At 41.0% G+C, this 16,659-nt stretch overlaps 1 protein-coding gene across 9 annotated transcripts in view; it reads left to right on the forward strand.

The window, feature by feature from the left end:
- Window positions 1-16,659, forward strand: part of SSH2 (slingshot protein phosphatase 2) — a 303,596-nt gene that overhangs the window by 235,301 nt on the left and 51,636 nt on the right. For 7 of the 9 annotated variants that reach the window (XM_008965166.3, XM_003812708.5, XM_003812707.6 and 4 more), the window contains 2 exons: window positions 9,283-9,404; window positions 16,237-16,305. In XM_008965166.3, the coding sequence (XP_008963414.1) occupies window positions 9,283-9,404; window positions 16,237-16,305 (191 nt within the window). The remainder of the gene's footprint in view (window positions 1-9,282; window positions 9,405-16,236; window positions 16,306-16,659) is intronic. The other 2 variants (XM_034942143.3, XM_055101358.2) reach the window with 1 other exon arrangement.

Consider the following 16,659-nt stretch of genomic DNA (forward strand, 5'->3'; position numbering starts at 1 on the left):
CATTACAGGTTTTTGAGCCAAAGAATGCCGTGGGACAGCTATAGTAGTTAGGGAAGATTCCTCAGAAGCTAATACAGAATAGAGAGGAGGAAAAGATCATTTTAAATCAGGGAGGCCTGCTAGGGTAGTTATGGCAGTAATCTAGGTATGTGGTAATGAGTCCTTTGATTAGAATATATAAAAATTTAAAGGAATCTTTTCATAGTTATTTTATATCTTAATTTTAATTTTTTAAATGTTTTATATCCTAACCAAAAGTAACATTATACATTTATATAAATCTTGTCTGTATTTCTTGATATATTTCTTTCTTAAATAATTATCTAAGGCCAGGCACAGTGGCTCACGCCTGTAATCCCAACACTTTGGGAGGCCGAGGTGGGCAGATCATTTGAGGTCAGGAGTTCAAGACCAGCCTGGCCAACATGGTAAAACCCTGTCTCTACTAAAAATACAAAAATTAGCCAGGTGTGTTGGCACACACCTGTAGTCCCAGCTACTCAGGAGGCTGAGGCAGGAGAATCACTTGAACCCAAGAGGCGGTGGTTGCAGTGAGCCGAGATTGTGCCATTACACTCCAACCTGGATGACAGAAGAAGATTCTGTCTCAAAAAATAATAATAATGTTATTATTATTATTTAAAAGGGAATGGGGGGGATGCTATTCTTACAGTATTAATAATCTGGAGTGATTGGGGTGTGGTGGCTCATGTCTGTAATCCTAGCACTTTGGGAGGCCAAGGCAGGAGGATCGCTTGAGCCCAGGAGTTCAAGACCAGCCTAGGCAACATGGCAAAACCCTGTCTCTACAAAAAGTAAAAAATTGGCTGGGCATAGTGGCATGCCAGCTACTCGGGAGGCTGCAGTGGGAGTATTGCCTGAGCCTGGCAGGTCAAGGCTGCAGTGAGCCATGATCACGCCACTGCCCTCAACCTGGGCAACAGTGCAAGACCCTCTAATAATAATAATCATCATCATCATCTGAAGCAATGATTCTCAAACTTTAAAGTATATCAGAATCACATGGAGAGCTTTGTTAAATCACCAATTGGTGGACTCCACATGCAGAGTTCGATTAGTAAAGGGGAAGCAGAGATAATTTGTATTTTTAAGCCAGTTTTGAAACACTGCTGATGCTGCTGATCCAGGAATCACACTTGGAGTACACCTCTTTGAAAACCCATAACAACAGTCACTTGCACATACTGGATGCCCAATAAATATTTGCTGATAGCTTTCAACATTTGTGTGTTTTGGTAAAGCTAAAGCTTTAAAGAGATCTAACATCACTTTATCGTTTTCTCATTGATAACCTTCTGGAATTTGGTTTGAACCTCTAAATATTAAAATAATTTTAACTACATAGAGACTTGGAAGAACATGAAGGAAGCAGTTACAAAGGCAGAGCTGGCAATTCTTTTCTTACTAAAATATGCATCTTCAGCTGCTTTACATTTATAAAATATAAATTCAGAAAATGTAACTGATGCCTCTGAATTCAAAGTTCAAATGACAAGCCGTTTTACAGTTGTTTTGAGTTATTACAAACACATAGTCATTATGTTTCAGCTTATTGAGTGAGTCATCTTCAAGAAAATGAGTCAATGCATTGTATGACTTTGGACAAATTAGCACTTCTGTAACTGAAAGGAGCATTTGTAGACTCAAAGCAAAGGCTTTTGTTTTGAGTTAAATTTGTAATGCTGAAACTCTGAAGATTTGTGCAGAAGGTTAAAAGTTTGATAGTCAACTGAAAGTCTTGGGTTTTTTTTTATTTTTTATTTATTTATTTATTTATTTTTTTGAGACGGAGTCTTGCTCTGTCGCCCAGGCTGGAGTGCAGTGGCTCGATCTCGGCCCATTGCAACCTCTGCCTCCCGGGTTCAAGTGATTCTCCTGTCTCAGCCCCCCGACTAGCTGGGATTACAGGCGCATGCCACCATACCCGGCTAATTTTTTGTATTTGTAGTAGAGACAGGCTTTCACCATGTTGGCCAGGCTGGTCTTGAACTCCTGACCTCAAGTGATCTGCCCATCTCGGCCTCCCAAAGTGCTGGGATTACAGGCATGAGCCACCGCGCCCGGCTGAAAGTCTTGACTTCATTTTTTAAATAACCCAACCAAACCACACATTTTGCTTTAGCATTGAAAATAAGCCGGGCACAGTGGCTCACGCCTATAATCCCAGCACTTTGGGAGGCCGAGGCGGGTGGATCACGAGTTCAGGAGATCGAGACCATCCTGGCTAACACGGTGAAACCCCGTCTCTACTAAAAATACAAAAAATTAGCCAGGCGTGGTGGCAGGTGCCTGTAGTCCCAGCTACTCAGGAGGCTGAGGCAGGAGAATGGCATGAACCCGGGAGGCAGAGCTTTCAGTGAGTCAAGATCGTGCCACTGCACTCCAGCCTGGGCAACAGAGCGAGACTCTGTCTCAAAAAAAAAAAAAAAAAAAGAGAAAATAGGACAAAGCCAATCTTTTCCTCCAGGGAAGCTCTGTGTTCCAAATACAGGCATCAAGCATTAACTGTAGTACTTAGAAAAACTGTAGCTAGTAAAATAAAGAAAGTGGTTTTATAGTACTCTTGCACGTTACCAAAGATCAACCATTTAATTAAAACATTAATCTGAGAAATTAAGAATTTTCAGGACATTTGAAGTAATTTCAATTGATGTTCTTAACTAAAGCTGAAGTGTTGATAAGGTACAAAGAGGTCTTTTTTGAGTATTTTGCAGGAGAATTCAAGAAAATGAGAAGTTTTATGATTTTGGTTTTCATCATATGTTGCTTTCTAAAATGGAAATTGGTTCATTTTTTCTAGCTATAAATGTATTATGTGGGGTTTTTTTTCTCCCAAACAATGCAAAAAGGTATAAATAAAGTAAAAATCACTCTGTATTCTACATTCTGAGAAAACCGTTCTCAGCAATTTGGATAAGTATCCTTCCACTCTTTTTTTAAATATGTATATATGAGAGAGAGAGAGAGTGTGTGTGTGTGTCTCTGTGTGTGTGTGTATCTGTGTGTGTGTGTGTAAAGAGTGAGAGGAAGAGCATTGTTTTGTTTCTACGAAAATGTGATAAAAATAGAAATACCTTTTTGTAACCTACTTTCTTCATAGTTTATCATGGATATCTTTCCATGTCAATAAATAAATCATGGTTTTTAATGGCTACACAGAATATAATTCATATTTAAGAATTTCATACAGACTGATTTAAAAAAAAATTCAGAGACTTCCTCAAGCTCTAATCTTTCTCTTTTGAAGACAGTGTTCTTTAGTTTACTAGTGTCACAAGTGAAGCCTGTTTTAATTTTGGCTATTGATTTTGCTTCATTCTTTTGACTAGCATTTAATATTTACCTACTTTTGGAACCTTTCTCTCTGATGGATTGGGTGAACTGCCTGTCTTAGACATTGGGCCTTTATAATGTAGTTTACTGGGGGTAATTAATTTCTTTTCACCAAGAGTCTTACATCATGCACACAGGGGCATGCATGTAAGACTCTTGGTGTAAAGAAATTAAGTCTTTTTTTTTTTTTTTTGAGACAGAGTTTCACTCTTTTGCCCAGGCTGGAGTACAATGGCGCAATCTCGGCTCACCACAACCTCCGCCTCCCAGGTTCAAGCGATTCTCCTGCCTCAGCCTCCTGAGTAGCTGGAATTACCGGCATGCACCACCATGCCTGGCTAATTTTTTGTATATTTAGGAGAGACCGGGATTATAGGCGTGAGCCACTGCACCCAGTGGTGAAAAGAAATTAAAGGCAAAGTTACAGTTTAAGCTTAAGGAGGAGTATTTCCTGATGTTAGATGATGCTGAGGAGAGAAGCTCTTTTTTTTTTTTTTTTTTTGAGATGGATCTCGCTTTGTCACCCAGGCTGGAATGCAGTGGTGTGTTCTTGGCTTACTGCAGCCTCTGCCTCCTGGGTTCAACTGATTCTCATGACTCAGCCTCCTGAGTAGCTGGGATTACAGGTACATGCCATGATGCCCCGCTAATTTTTGTATTTTTAGTAGAGACCGGGTTTCACCATCATGGCCGGGCTAGTTTCAAACTCCTGACTTCAAGTGATCCACCTGCCTCAGCCTCCCAAAGTGCTGGGATTACAGGTGTGAGCCACCACTCTAAGCCAAGAGCAGCTCTTTTATCAGGTGGTGTTTGTAAACTGCTTGTAATTAGGTTAAGCGTTTAAATTGGATGCCGAGGGAATAGCATTATTCTTTAATAGATGAGCTTTGAAAACAGATTGGGTTCTTCAGGAATAAAGAGGCAGGGGATGACTTCTCAGACCTACTTCAGTCCTAAGATTGCTGGATCCAATTCACCTGTAACTTGTAATAGGCTTCCACATTTAGGCAGTAAATGTAGTTTCTTGGAAATATAATCTTAGTTACTATTGCTGCCAAGTTTTAAAGTCCAGAATAATTGTTTTGTTTAGACAATTAAAATGGACTTCAGTAGTGTCCTTTTCAAGGAGAACTTTAGTTGATTAATCAAATGCATCTCAATTATCGTCTTATTCCAGTCATTGATTTCAATATAGGTTCTGGAGACTGAAGAAACATTGGAAATGCTGTCCTTTTCAAAATTAGGATATTATGTACAAAATTGCCATTTTAAATTTGTTTGATTGTGTTAATAAATTATTAGATTTTGCTTAATCTTATCTCCAACAGAGGAATACGAAATAAACCTTAAACCAGGATGGGCGTTAGACTTTTCCTTATGGCTGCGGCACATAGATTTTTAATTCCTTAACCTAGAATCTTGAAGCTTAAAAGGAACTTTTTTTTTTTTTTTTGAGAGTCTCACTTGCCCTGTCGCCCAGGCTGGAGTGGAGTGGCGTGATCTCAACCTACTGCAACCTCCTCCTCCTGGGTTCCAGCAATTCTCGTGCCTCAGCCTCCTGAGTAGCTGGGATTATAGACACACGCCACCACACCCAGCTAATTTTTTTTGTATTTTTAGTAGAGAGAGGATTTTGCCCTGTTGGCCAGGCTGATCTCGAACTCCTGACCTCAAGCGATCCACCTGCCTCAGCCTCCCAAAGTTTTGGGATTACAGACGTGAGCCACTGCGCCCGGCCTAAAAGGAACTTTAATTAAAGTCTTGGGTTTATCCCCTCACATTTCAGAATTTTTTCTTCAAAGATTTTTATCTCATCCTTCTAATTAGGATATAGGTGTTGAATTAATACTGTAGGTACTGTCTAGAGGCCTGTGATCAAATTCCAGGAACTCTTAAGTGCTATTCTTCCATTTAAGAAGCTTAAAATTGACCAGTCTGGACAACATGGTGAAACCCCATCTCTACCAAAGATACAAAAAATTAGCCAAGCATGGTGGCGGGCACTTGTGGTCCCAGCTCTTTGGGAGGCTGAGGTGGGAAGATTGCTGGACCCCGGGAGGCAGAGGTTGCAGATCACGCCACTGCATTCCAGCCTGGGTAACAGAGTGAAACACAAAAACAAAAAAGAAGCTTAAAATTGAATGGATCTGAGATATGCATGTTATTCAAGCCTAAGTCAGTATTAAATGTCTGGGGCCCTTCTCATTAGGTTTGGGAACTTCTGTTACAGTTTGAGTAAGCAAGGGAGAGCCAAACATTTGAAATGCTTTTGATATTATAAAATAAACTTTAAAGAGACAACTGGCCAGGCGTAGTGGCTCGCACCTGTAATCCCAGCACTTGGGGAGGCCGAGGCGGGTGGATCACAAGGTCAAGAGATCGAGAGCATCCTGGCCAACATGGTGAAACCCCATCTCTACTAAAAACACAAAAATGAGCCAGGCGCAGTGGCAGGTGCCTGTAAGCCCGTTTACTTGGGAGGCTGAGGCAGGAGAACCGCTTGAACCCGGGGGGCGGAAGTTGCAGTGAGCCAAGATCACACCACTGCACTCCAGCCTGGGCGATAGAGTGAGACTCCATCTCAAAAAATAAAAAAAAAAACACTAATGTTTGCAATGAATATCACTTACAAAGAAACTCTTGCAGCCCACTTCTAACTTGGCTGGTAACTTGCATTATAGATAATACTTATGAAAGTTATATTTTTCCTTTTATCAGCTTTGACTTAGCCAATCAGTTGCCACTGGTTGGTGTAGGAGCTGTAAATAAATTGTCAGAAACAAAGTTCATTTGTTCCCAGGCCATTTGTATTTGAGCCTTGCCAGAAATTCTTGGAGCGTTGACAGAGAATAAAAGAGCCTCTAACACATTCAGGAAACTTGGGCCAAGGGAGGCCCAAATATAAATATGTAATAATATGCGAGATCTTGTTTATAAGAAAATCCAGTTTACCTGCACCAGGATTTCTGATTAATTAACATGTTGTAGAGTGTTTCTACAATCAGAGAAGGAGTCAGTACTGCCTCCCGGTCTGCCACATGTACATTTACTATTTATTCATTTTTCTGTGTGTATAATATCCCACCCTTGATCCCAGCCTTCTAGATCTTAGTCCATTTAAATGTTAGTTCCGCTTAGCTTCTTATAAGTGAATTTGGTTTTAAATGCTCAATTACTTTATGGAACATGAAGTCAAAAGTACAGCTCTCTATCTTATGCATTTGGCATCAGAATGGTAAGCATTACATTCTTGTTATATCCATTCTTATTAGAAACAAGATTTAATGTAGCCACTTCTGCTGTTTGTGCTTCCCTAGCTTTTCCTAGGAGTATCAGAATAGAGACAAAAAGATAGCCATGGGAGTCTCACCTCTGCCTTGCTAAATGGTTCATTTGAGCCGTGTAACTATGCCTCTTTTTCCCTTGGCCTGGCCATTTTGGAATAGTGACAGAGTTAACAAGAGGGAGACTCCAAGAACAGCAGCACTGAAAAAAAAGTTCCAAATAGAAATTTCTGACAAATATAATGAGCCAGTTGATGGATTAGAATTCTGTTTCTCTAAGGAATAGGGGTTATTTTATACAGAAGAATTTGCCTCCAGAGCACATTTTTCTGGCTTCAAAGATCTGTCATTTTGCCAGGTGGGTGGCTCACACCTGTAATCCCACCACTTTGGGAGGCTGAGGTGGGTGGATCACCTGAGGCAGGAGTTCGAGACCAGCCTGGCCATCTGGCCAACATGGTGAAACCCTGTCTCTATAAAAATACAAAAATTAGCCAGGCATGGTGGCATGTGCCTGTAATCCCAGTTACTTGGGAGGCTGAGGCAGGAGAATCGCTTGAACCCAAGAAGCGGAGGTTGCAGTGAGCTGAGATCATGCCATTGCACTCCAGCCTGGGTGACAGAGGGAGACCCTGTCTCAAAAAAACAAAAAGAAAAGGCTGGGTGCAGTGGCCCGTGCATGTAATCCTAGCACTTTGGGAGGCCGAGACAGGTGGATTGCCTGAGTTCAGAGTTTGAGACCAGCCTGGGCAACATGGTGAAACCCCATCTGTACTAAAATACAAAAAAAAAAAAAAATTAGCCGGGCGTGGCAGCATGTGCCTGTAGTCCCAGCTACCCAGGAGGCTGAGGCAGGAAAATTGCTTGAACCTGGGAGGTGGAGGTTGCAGTGAGCCGAGATCACACCACTGCACTCCAGCCTGAGAGGCAGAGCAAGACTCTGTCTCTTAAAAAAAAAAAAACAAAACTGTCATTTTAAAACTATTATTAACAAATGAAAGAAGAGTAGCCTAGACTATACACTCGATGAGGGCATAGATCATGTCTCTCTCTTCTACCACTGAATCCTCAGCACTTGGCATTGTTATTGTATGTATAATATATGTGTAATAAATATTTGAATGTGTTGCCTGTAGTTGTTTTATTTTTAAGGCTTATAAGATATCTTTTTGAACTTATCAAGGCTGGGTGCGGTGGCTCACGCCTGTAAACCCCAGCATCTTGTGAGGCCGAGGTGGGCAGACCACCTGAGCTTGGGAGTTTGAGACCAGCCTGACCAACATGGAGAAACCCCATCTCTACTAAAAATACAAAATTAGCTGGATGTGGTGGCGCATGCCTATAATCCCAGCTGCTCGGGAGGCTGAGGCAGGAGAATCGCTTGAACTCGGGAGGCAGAGGTTGCAGTGAGCCGAGATCACACCATTGCACTCCAGCCTGAGCAACAAGAGCGAAACTCTGTCTCAAAAAAAAAAAAAAAAGAAAAAGAAAAGAAAGAAAGTACATCCTCACAAACTCATTACTGAGCTTTTTTTTTTTGAACCAGAGTCTCACTCTGTCACCTAGGCTGGAGGGCAGTGAGGTGATCTCAGCTCACTGCAACCTCCGCCTCCTGGGTTCCAGTGATCCTCCTGCCTCAGCCTCCTAAGTAGCTGGGATTACAGGCGTGCGCCACCACGCCCAGCTAATTTTTTTTGTATTTTTGGTAGAAACAGTGTTTCACCATGTTGGCCAGGCTGGTCTTGAACTCCTGACCTCTGGTGATCTGCCTACCTTGGCCTCCCAAAGTGCTGGGATTACAGGCATGAGCCACCGCGCCTGGCCATTACTCAGCTTTAATAACCATCAACCTTTTGTCTGATTTCTTTCATCTGTCCCCACTCCCTGTTAAATTTTTTTGTTGGAACATTTTAAAGTAAAACTCAGAAACCATGTCATTTCACTCCAGGTACTTAAGAAAAAGTCACAGTAACCACAATGCTGTTATTACATTAACAGTAAATCCTTAGTTTCATCTAAGACCCTGTCCATATTCAGATTTTCTGAGGGTCCTTTTAAAATTTAATTAAGAATAAATTAAAACTTTTGACAAAAAATGAGAAGTTTCTAAAAATGCAATCTCCTTTAATTATCATCGAAACTGAAGAAAATCTTATAGTGCATTAACATGCAGGAATTCAGTATAGCAAAGTCGGTACTCCCCTTAGATGATGCTAATAGTTTGCTCCATATTATAATTGTTTGTGGGAATTGCATCTCTGAGACCAATGCTCACACTCATATACCTCACATTTCCCTCTTCAGTCTTTATTACACACTGTGGTAATTAGTATAAATTGCACTAATAACAAACATCTTATTGAGCATTTACTGTGTGCCAAGCACTGTGCTTTACATGTATTATTTTATAAGATTCTTAAAACAACCTGACAGTTAGGTATTATTATATCTCCCTCCAATTAATTTAGTAACTTACCAAAGTTTTTATAGCTAGTGTACGAGCTGAGATTTTAATTTATGTCTCCTAACTACTGGCTCTGCTGCCTTCCTGAGTATGCTTTAAGATGCTGATGAAAAAGGGTTGAAATGATCTGAAATTAATGTCCTAAATTTCATAATTTCTCTGTTGTCTGCTAAATTCCAGGCTGTAAGACTGGAAAGTACTTACCAGAATCGAACACGCTATATGGTAGTGGTTTCAACTAATGGTAGACAAGACACTGAAGAAAGCATCGTCCTAGGAATGGATTTCTCCTCTAATGACAGGTATGGTGGTACCATTTCAAAATGTGAAAACTGCTTTTTAAGTAACCTGTTCCAGTTGCTTTTTTTTTTTTTTTTTTTTTTTAATGGGGACGGAGTGTCATCACTCTGTTGCCCAGACTAGAGTGCAGTGGCTCAATCTCGGCTCACTGCAACCTCCGCCTCCCGGGTTCAAGCAATTCTCCTGCCTCAGCCTCCTGAGTAGCTGGGATTACAGGTGTGCACCACTATGCCAAACTAATTTTTGTATTTTTAGTAGAGATGGGGTTTTGCCATATTGGCCAGTTTCAAACTCCTGACCTCAAGTGATCCACCCACCTCAGCCTCCCAAAGTGCTGAGATTACAGGCATGAGCCACCGTGCCTGGCCCCAGTTGCCTTTTATCACAAAAATATCTTGTGCAGTTCTGCTGTTAAAGTACAAGACATAAAACTAAAGAACATAAGTATCTTAGCCACAGTCTTGAGAAACAAGAATGTTTAGTGAATGTCTTTGGTCGTGTGTTTCCAATTTACCATTATTCCATACCTTCATCTCATCTTTAGATAGTCACAATATAAAGCAAGTGGTTTCAAAGTTACATTTCCAGGGAAAAAAAGCTGCCTTTTTATTTCTCTTTTTGAGACAGCGTCTCGCTCTGCTGCCCAGGCTGAAGTGCCGTGATGTAGTCACAGCTCACTACGGCCTCAAATTCCTCCTGGGCTCTAGGAATCCTTCCACCTCTGCCTCCTAAGTAGCTAGAAGTACAGGCATGCACCACCATACCCAGCTATTTGGTCTTTTTTTTTTTTTTTTCCTTATTTTTCTGGAGAGAAGATTTCCTTACGTTGGCCAGGCTGGTCTTGAATTCTTGGGCTTAAGCAATCCTCCCACTTCAGCTTCCCAAAGTGCTGGGATTACAGGCATGAGCCTTGCACCTGGCCTACTCTATTGTAGTCAGTAATGATTCACTTTGGTGATTCTAGGGCACCTACCCTTTGTGGTAGTATACCAGTAGTCCCAGATACAAAGAGATCCCACTTAAACTACAGTCTGTTTTGTTTAAACCTTGCTTTTACCAAATGCTATGCCTCCTTTTTCCTTCTATTGAGTTAAAAAGGATGGTGGGCGGGGCGGGGATGGGGTGGTACGGGATGGCTCCTTAAACTCAAAGCAGAACTTTTTATGTACCTTTGGCTTTAGCTGTACTTTACATTCTATGATGAAAGATGACACACAACACCTGGCCTTTTCGTGTGTCCTTAAGGTTTGTTGCTTTCCTTTTTTATTTTTCCCACTTTTTCTGGAGAAACCTTCGGAAGACTTTGGAATGTGGCTGCTAAGCAGATCTTCACGCTGTGGATAATCAGCCTCAGGAAATCCTGCCAGATGTCTCAAAGCATTGACTTCCTGGTTCAGGATTAGAATGGAACTATGGGGTAGCTAGGGGTGTGACCCAGGCCTAGGGAAATTTAGCCACAAAGAGAGGAGGAGCCTGGGAATGATTCTAATTGTCCTGATGTTGAGGGGAAAAAATCACTTTGTCACTAGAAAGTTTCCCAAACCAATGTTTACCTTATTCCTATATAGAAGTCAACCTGAAAATGACTTGGGGGTTCACAGGGATTCCCAAAGCCAAAGTTATTAGCTTGTATACCACTTAACAGCATTTAATTGTAGGCTCTGAATTTACACAGGCTTGTAAACCAGATTTAGGAAGATTTCTCCTGCATGGTTTTAACTTCTGATTAAGCAACAGAGCTTTCAGTAAGCATTTTCCTATAACAGCACCTACCTTGTTTACATTCATTAGGATTTTAGGACCTCTAATTTAGGTTTTTAATCTTTCTAGATCTGTGCTGTCCAGTATAGTAGCCACTAACCATATGTGCCCCTTCCTTCCTTCTTGCCTGCCTGCCTGCCTTCCTCCCTGCCTGCCTGCCTTCCTTCCTTCTTTCATCTTCCTTCCTTTTCTCTTCTCTTCTTTTCTTTTTTCCTTTTTGTGAAGAACATAGTCTCTCTGTGTTGTCCAGGCTGGTCTCAACTCCTGAGCTCCTGCCTCTGCCTTCCTGAGTGCTGGGATTATAGGCATGAGCCACTGCATACAGCATGCACGTGTCTTTTTAAATAGATTAAAATTAAATGAAATTTCAATTCCTCAGTTCTAACTAGTCACATTTCAAGTATTCAGTAACTGTATGTGCTAGTGGCTATCGTATTAGACAGTACATGTATAGAACATTTTCCATTCTTGCAGAAAGTTCAGTTGGACAGCACTGTTCTAGCTCATATTTCCTTTGTTCAGTTCTCCCTGACCCCCTCCCTTGAAAACCCTATAAAACAGGAACAGGAACCTCATGAAGCTTCAATTGAATCTTCCCCTAGAGACAGAAGACAATAACTGCAGATTCTCCTGACCCAGAATATGAGCAAGCACATGTCTAATCATTTCTCTTTCACTTTGTCCTAAACTTTACCAGAAAGAATGCATATTAATATAGGTATCCAGTAGTTTATACTCAGTAAATTACATCTATCTTTTGCCAATGGCCCTGTCTGAATCATATCTGACCAGTGTCACTAGCCAAAGGAAATTATAGTTTATAGAAGACAAACTTAAAACATGAAAAGCTAGAAACTAGTTTTCATTCTGTTTGCTAAACTTGCTATTATGAAATTCCCATACATCCTCTGCTTTAATGAGTTCCTTGGACAGTAAGAAGTCTCAGATGCTCAGGTAATCTAAAATCATTTCTGTCTCAGTTGTTGTTGAAGGAATTTGAATTTGTATCATTTCATATCTGAGAATGTAAATGTTAATGCTTCAAAATAGTATTAAGCCAAAGTGGAACCCAGATTATGACAAGTACAAATAGTTCTTAATAATACGTTGCAGCCAATTCATTTAGCCCATTTACAAGTTCTTTGAGTATTATGTTATATTTTAATAATTTTTTAAATATGCAGCATAATCTTGGTTTCTAAAGTGTAACATATATTTTAAGTTATAAAATAATAGAGCTTCATGGTTTTTGGGGGGGTTTTTTTCCATTTCTTTTTGTACCCCTAACACCTTGAAATGTCTGGTACATAGTAGGCACTAAATAAATTTTTATTGAATGAATTGAATATTTACTAAAATAAGTAGTTATACTTTAATGGAGAAAAATCTTGAGAGACTGAGGTAACCTGGATAAAAATACCAAGCGTGCCTTATTCAGTCCTTTCCTTCCTGTTGCGTGAAAAAGCTACTTTTTTTTTTTTTTTTTTTTTGAGACAGTCTCACTCTGTGGCCAGGCTGGAGTACAGTGGTGCAATCTCAGCTCACTGCAACCTCCGTCTCCTGGGTTCAAGCGATTCTCCTGCCTCAGCCTCCCAAGCAGCTGAGACTACAGGCGCACACCACCATGCCCAGCTAATTTTTGTATTTTTAGTAGACGGGGTTTCACCATGTTGACCAGGATGGTCTCTATCTCGACCTCGTGATCCGCCCGCCTCTGCTTCCCAAAGTGCTGGGATTACAGCCACCACGCCCTGCTGAAAAAGCTACTTCTTAATGTAAAAAAGCATTCTGGCCTGAATACAAGCCAAAAATGTAATGTCGATTCCTGTATATCAATGTCACTTGTCCAAAGGTTAACCAAAATCTGGTCACAAGCTTATAGATCACACTCTTTTGCAGCTTCTGTATCTTTTTATATAGTTAATTTCTAGATTTGTCATTGGGCTACCAACCCACCATATTTATACTCCAAATTATACTTGTTGCTAAGAACCTGGCTAAGCACTCATTAAATACAAAACAAAAAGCTACCGTAAAACTATCCCCACTTCATCTTGGGAAGCCGTTTTCAAAACAAATTTTTTGTGCGCTCATCTCATCTACTCAACAAAACTTGTGGTAGAGCTGTCTTGCTCCTGGACTCTGGCATGGTAGCTGTGTTTCTGTTGTTCAGGTCCAGGTTCTAATGTGGATAAGCTGTTTCAGTCTTGATTTGAATCTCCTGAGCTCTGGAATCACTCTTTTTTTTTTTTTTTTTTTTTTTTGAGAGGGAGTCTTGCTGTGTCTCCCAGGCTGGAGTGCAATGGCGCAAATCTCAGCTCACTGCAACTTCCACCTCCCAGGTTCAAGTGATTCTCCTGCCTCAGCCTCCCAAGTAGCTGGGATTACAGGCGTCTGTCTGCCCCTGCACCCAGCTAATTTTTGTATTTTTAGTGTAGAGATGGAGTTTCGCCATGTTGGCCAGGCTGGTCTTGAAGTCCTGACCTCGGCCTCCCAAAGTGCTGGGACTACAGGCATGAGTCACTGTGCCTGGCCTGGAATCACTCTTAAGGTGTTAAGTAGCACAGGCCAGCAAGTGTAGTGGAAAGCCCAACTAAGGGCTAGCCTCCTTTAACCCTGCAGTGACTAACAGTTAAAGTTTGGTATTCATTATGTTGTTTTTAAAGCATAATGGTTTCCCCTTCCCCCAATCACTTTCAGATATATTAGAGCACCCATTACAGATTCATATTCAACATTTGTTTTACAGGACAGTATATTCACATATATTGTTTTATTTTAAGTATGTTATGTCTTTATACCTATATCTATGAGAATAGGTTTTATTATTCACAGTTCAAGATGAAGAAATTAAGGCTGAGAGAGGTTAAATAATTTGTTTAAAAAAAAGTTGTAATACTGAAGGAAATCAATCCCAGATCTTTTGGCATAGCAGATGTTCAATAAATGGTAATGACTATTACATTTTAGGCACTTAGACACTATTTTACTCTTTTATTTGTTATTTAATCTTCAAAACAGTGCAATGAAGAAGATATTTTTATCCCAGTTTTACAAATGAAGAAATTAAGGCACAAGACAATTAAGTAATTTGCCTAAGATTATACAGTTGCTGGGCGCGGTGGCTCACGCCTGTAATCCCAGCACTTTGGGAGGCCAAGGCGGGTGGATCACCTGAGGTTGGGAGTTCAAGACCAGCCTGACCAATATGGAGAAACCCCATCTCTACTAAAAATACAAAATTAGCTGGGCGTGGTAGTGCATGCCTGTAATCCCAGCTACTCAGGAGGCTGAGACAGGAGAATCGCTTGAACCAGGAGGTGGAGGTTGCAGTGAGCCGATATCACACCATTGCACTCCAGCCTGGGCAACAAGAGCGAAACTCATCTTAAAAATAAATAAATAAATAAATAAATAAATTTTAAAAAAAGATTATACAGTTAGTGCAAGAAACCAGGTTCCAGAGCCCATAATCATACTGTGAACCCAGGTTCCAGAGCTCTTAACCATACTGTGCTTTTCCACAGTATGGTTATGCCAGATTCTTTCTAGTACACCATGCTGCCGCTCTAGATAGATTGGCATGGAGCATCATGGAAGCCTTTCGGAGACTAGCCAGAGTGGGAAAGCAGTTACAGCAGCGTTAAGGAGAGATAGTGGCAGTGGCCTAGGGTAGGTTACTGTTTCCCAGAGAAGAGATGTGATAGAGCATACAATCAGGGGTCCATGGCTTTCTGTACGAACCTCTTCCATTAACTTAAAGCCTTTCCTGGGCTAATGTGAGATTGAAATAGCATTTTAGGCCAGGTGCAGTGGCTCATGCCTGTAATCCCAACACTTTGGGAGGCTGAGACGGGTGGATCACTCTGAGGCCAGGAGTTTGAGACCAGCCTAGTCAACATGGCAAAAACTCATCTCTGCTAAAAATACAAAAATTAGCCGGGTGTGGTGGCACATGCATATAATCCCAGCTACTCAGGAGGCTGAGGCAGGAAAATCACTTGAATCCAGGAGGTGGAGGTTGCAGTGAGCCAAGATTATGCCACTGTCCTCCAGCCTGGGCAACAGAGGGAGACTCTGTCTCAAAAAAAAAAAAAAAAAAAGAAATAGTATTTTTAAATACCATACTAGGGCTACCCTTTTCTTGGTTGTTGACATTTCTATTAACTGTGTTTCAGCAGTGCTAGTTCAGTGCACAGTCACAAAGCAGTGTTTCATTGATTTAAGTTTTGTTATGTCTATTTTGCCTATCTTGATCACAAACTATTAACAATTACTTCTTTATATTTTTTAATTCCCTTTGCCTTTTGGACTATTGAGTGTGTTCTGGTGTTAAGTAAATCTATGTAAACCTCAGAATTAGAGGCAAATAACACATCCCAAGCTCTCCAGCAACCAGTAATAGTTATTGGCATTAAAAATAATCCTTGGGACTGGGCACCATGGCTCATGCCCGTAATCCCAGCACTTCGGGAGGCTGAGGTGGGTGGATCAGGACTTCGAGACTAGCCTGGCCAACATGGTGAAACCCCATCTCTACTAAAAGTACAAAAAAATTAGCCAGGCGTGGTGGCGCTCGCCTGTAATCCCAGCTACTGGGGAGGCTAAGGCAGGGGAATTGCTTGAACCTGGGAGGCAGAGGTTTCAGTGAGCTGAGACTGCACCACTGCACTCCAGCCTGGGCAACAGAGTAAGACTCTATCTCAAAAAAAAAAAAAAAATCCTTGGAGTTGAGGTGGACACTGTACTATGTGCTAAGACCTGCCAAATGCAAGTCAGCAGCAATCATCTGCATTTTTTAGATAGTGGCCATTTGCAAGATGACAATGTAGGAAGCTGAGTCAGTAAGTTTTCTTCATTAAATATTTAAGGAACTGACTGACTATCTCTTTAAAACAGCTCCTGAGGACATACATAAGATTAATAGTAATATGATAGAAATTTCTTCATTGTAACACTTATGCCAGAATTTAGAATTTAAGGGTTTATCCTTGGTGTTGAAAGAGTTAGTAAACAGAAGACTGCTTCCCAGAGTAATGGGGAGTAACTTGTGGACTGTTTCTTGTCTTGCAGTAGCACTTGTACCATGGGCTTAGTTTTGCCTCTCTGGAGCGACACGCTAATTCATTTGGATGGTGATGGGTAAGAGATTTCCTTTTTTATTCTGTTACAGAAAGCCAAGGGGTGGGGCTCCATCTTACTGCACATTCATTCAGCTAAAAGGGAGGCCCAGTGTGCCAACTGAACTTTCATGTCAACAGCTGAATGAGTCCTTTTAAACTCCTGTTTTGTAAAGTGGAGTAAAAATACAACTTGCCAGGGTCTCTCACTTCTGTTCTTCTAGGCCGACTGTGGTAGGAATCAAGACAAAGAAGAACTAGTTTGTTGGCTCTTTAATCTGAGTATGTGGGACTGTTGCAATGCTCTCCCAAAGGATGATATGTTCTGTTTCAAATAACCTCTTGCTGCCTCTGCCAGCTGTCAGCCTACAGTATA

This window comes from Pan paniscus, chromosome 19, assembly GCF_029289425.2.
Source record: "Pan paniscus chromosome 19, NHGRI_mPanPan1-v2.0_pri, whole genome shotgun sequence".
Classification (NCBI taxonomy): Eukaryota; Metazoa; Chordata; class Mammalia; order Primates; family Hominidae; genus Pan; species Pan paniscus.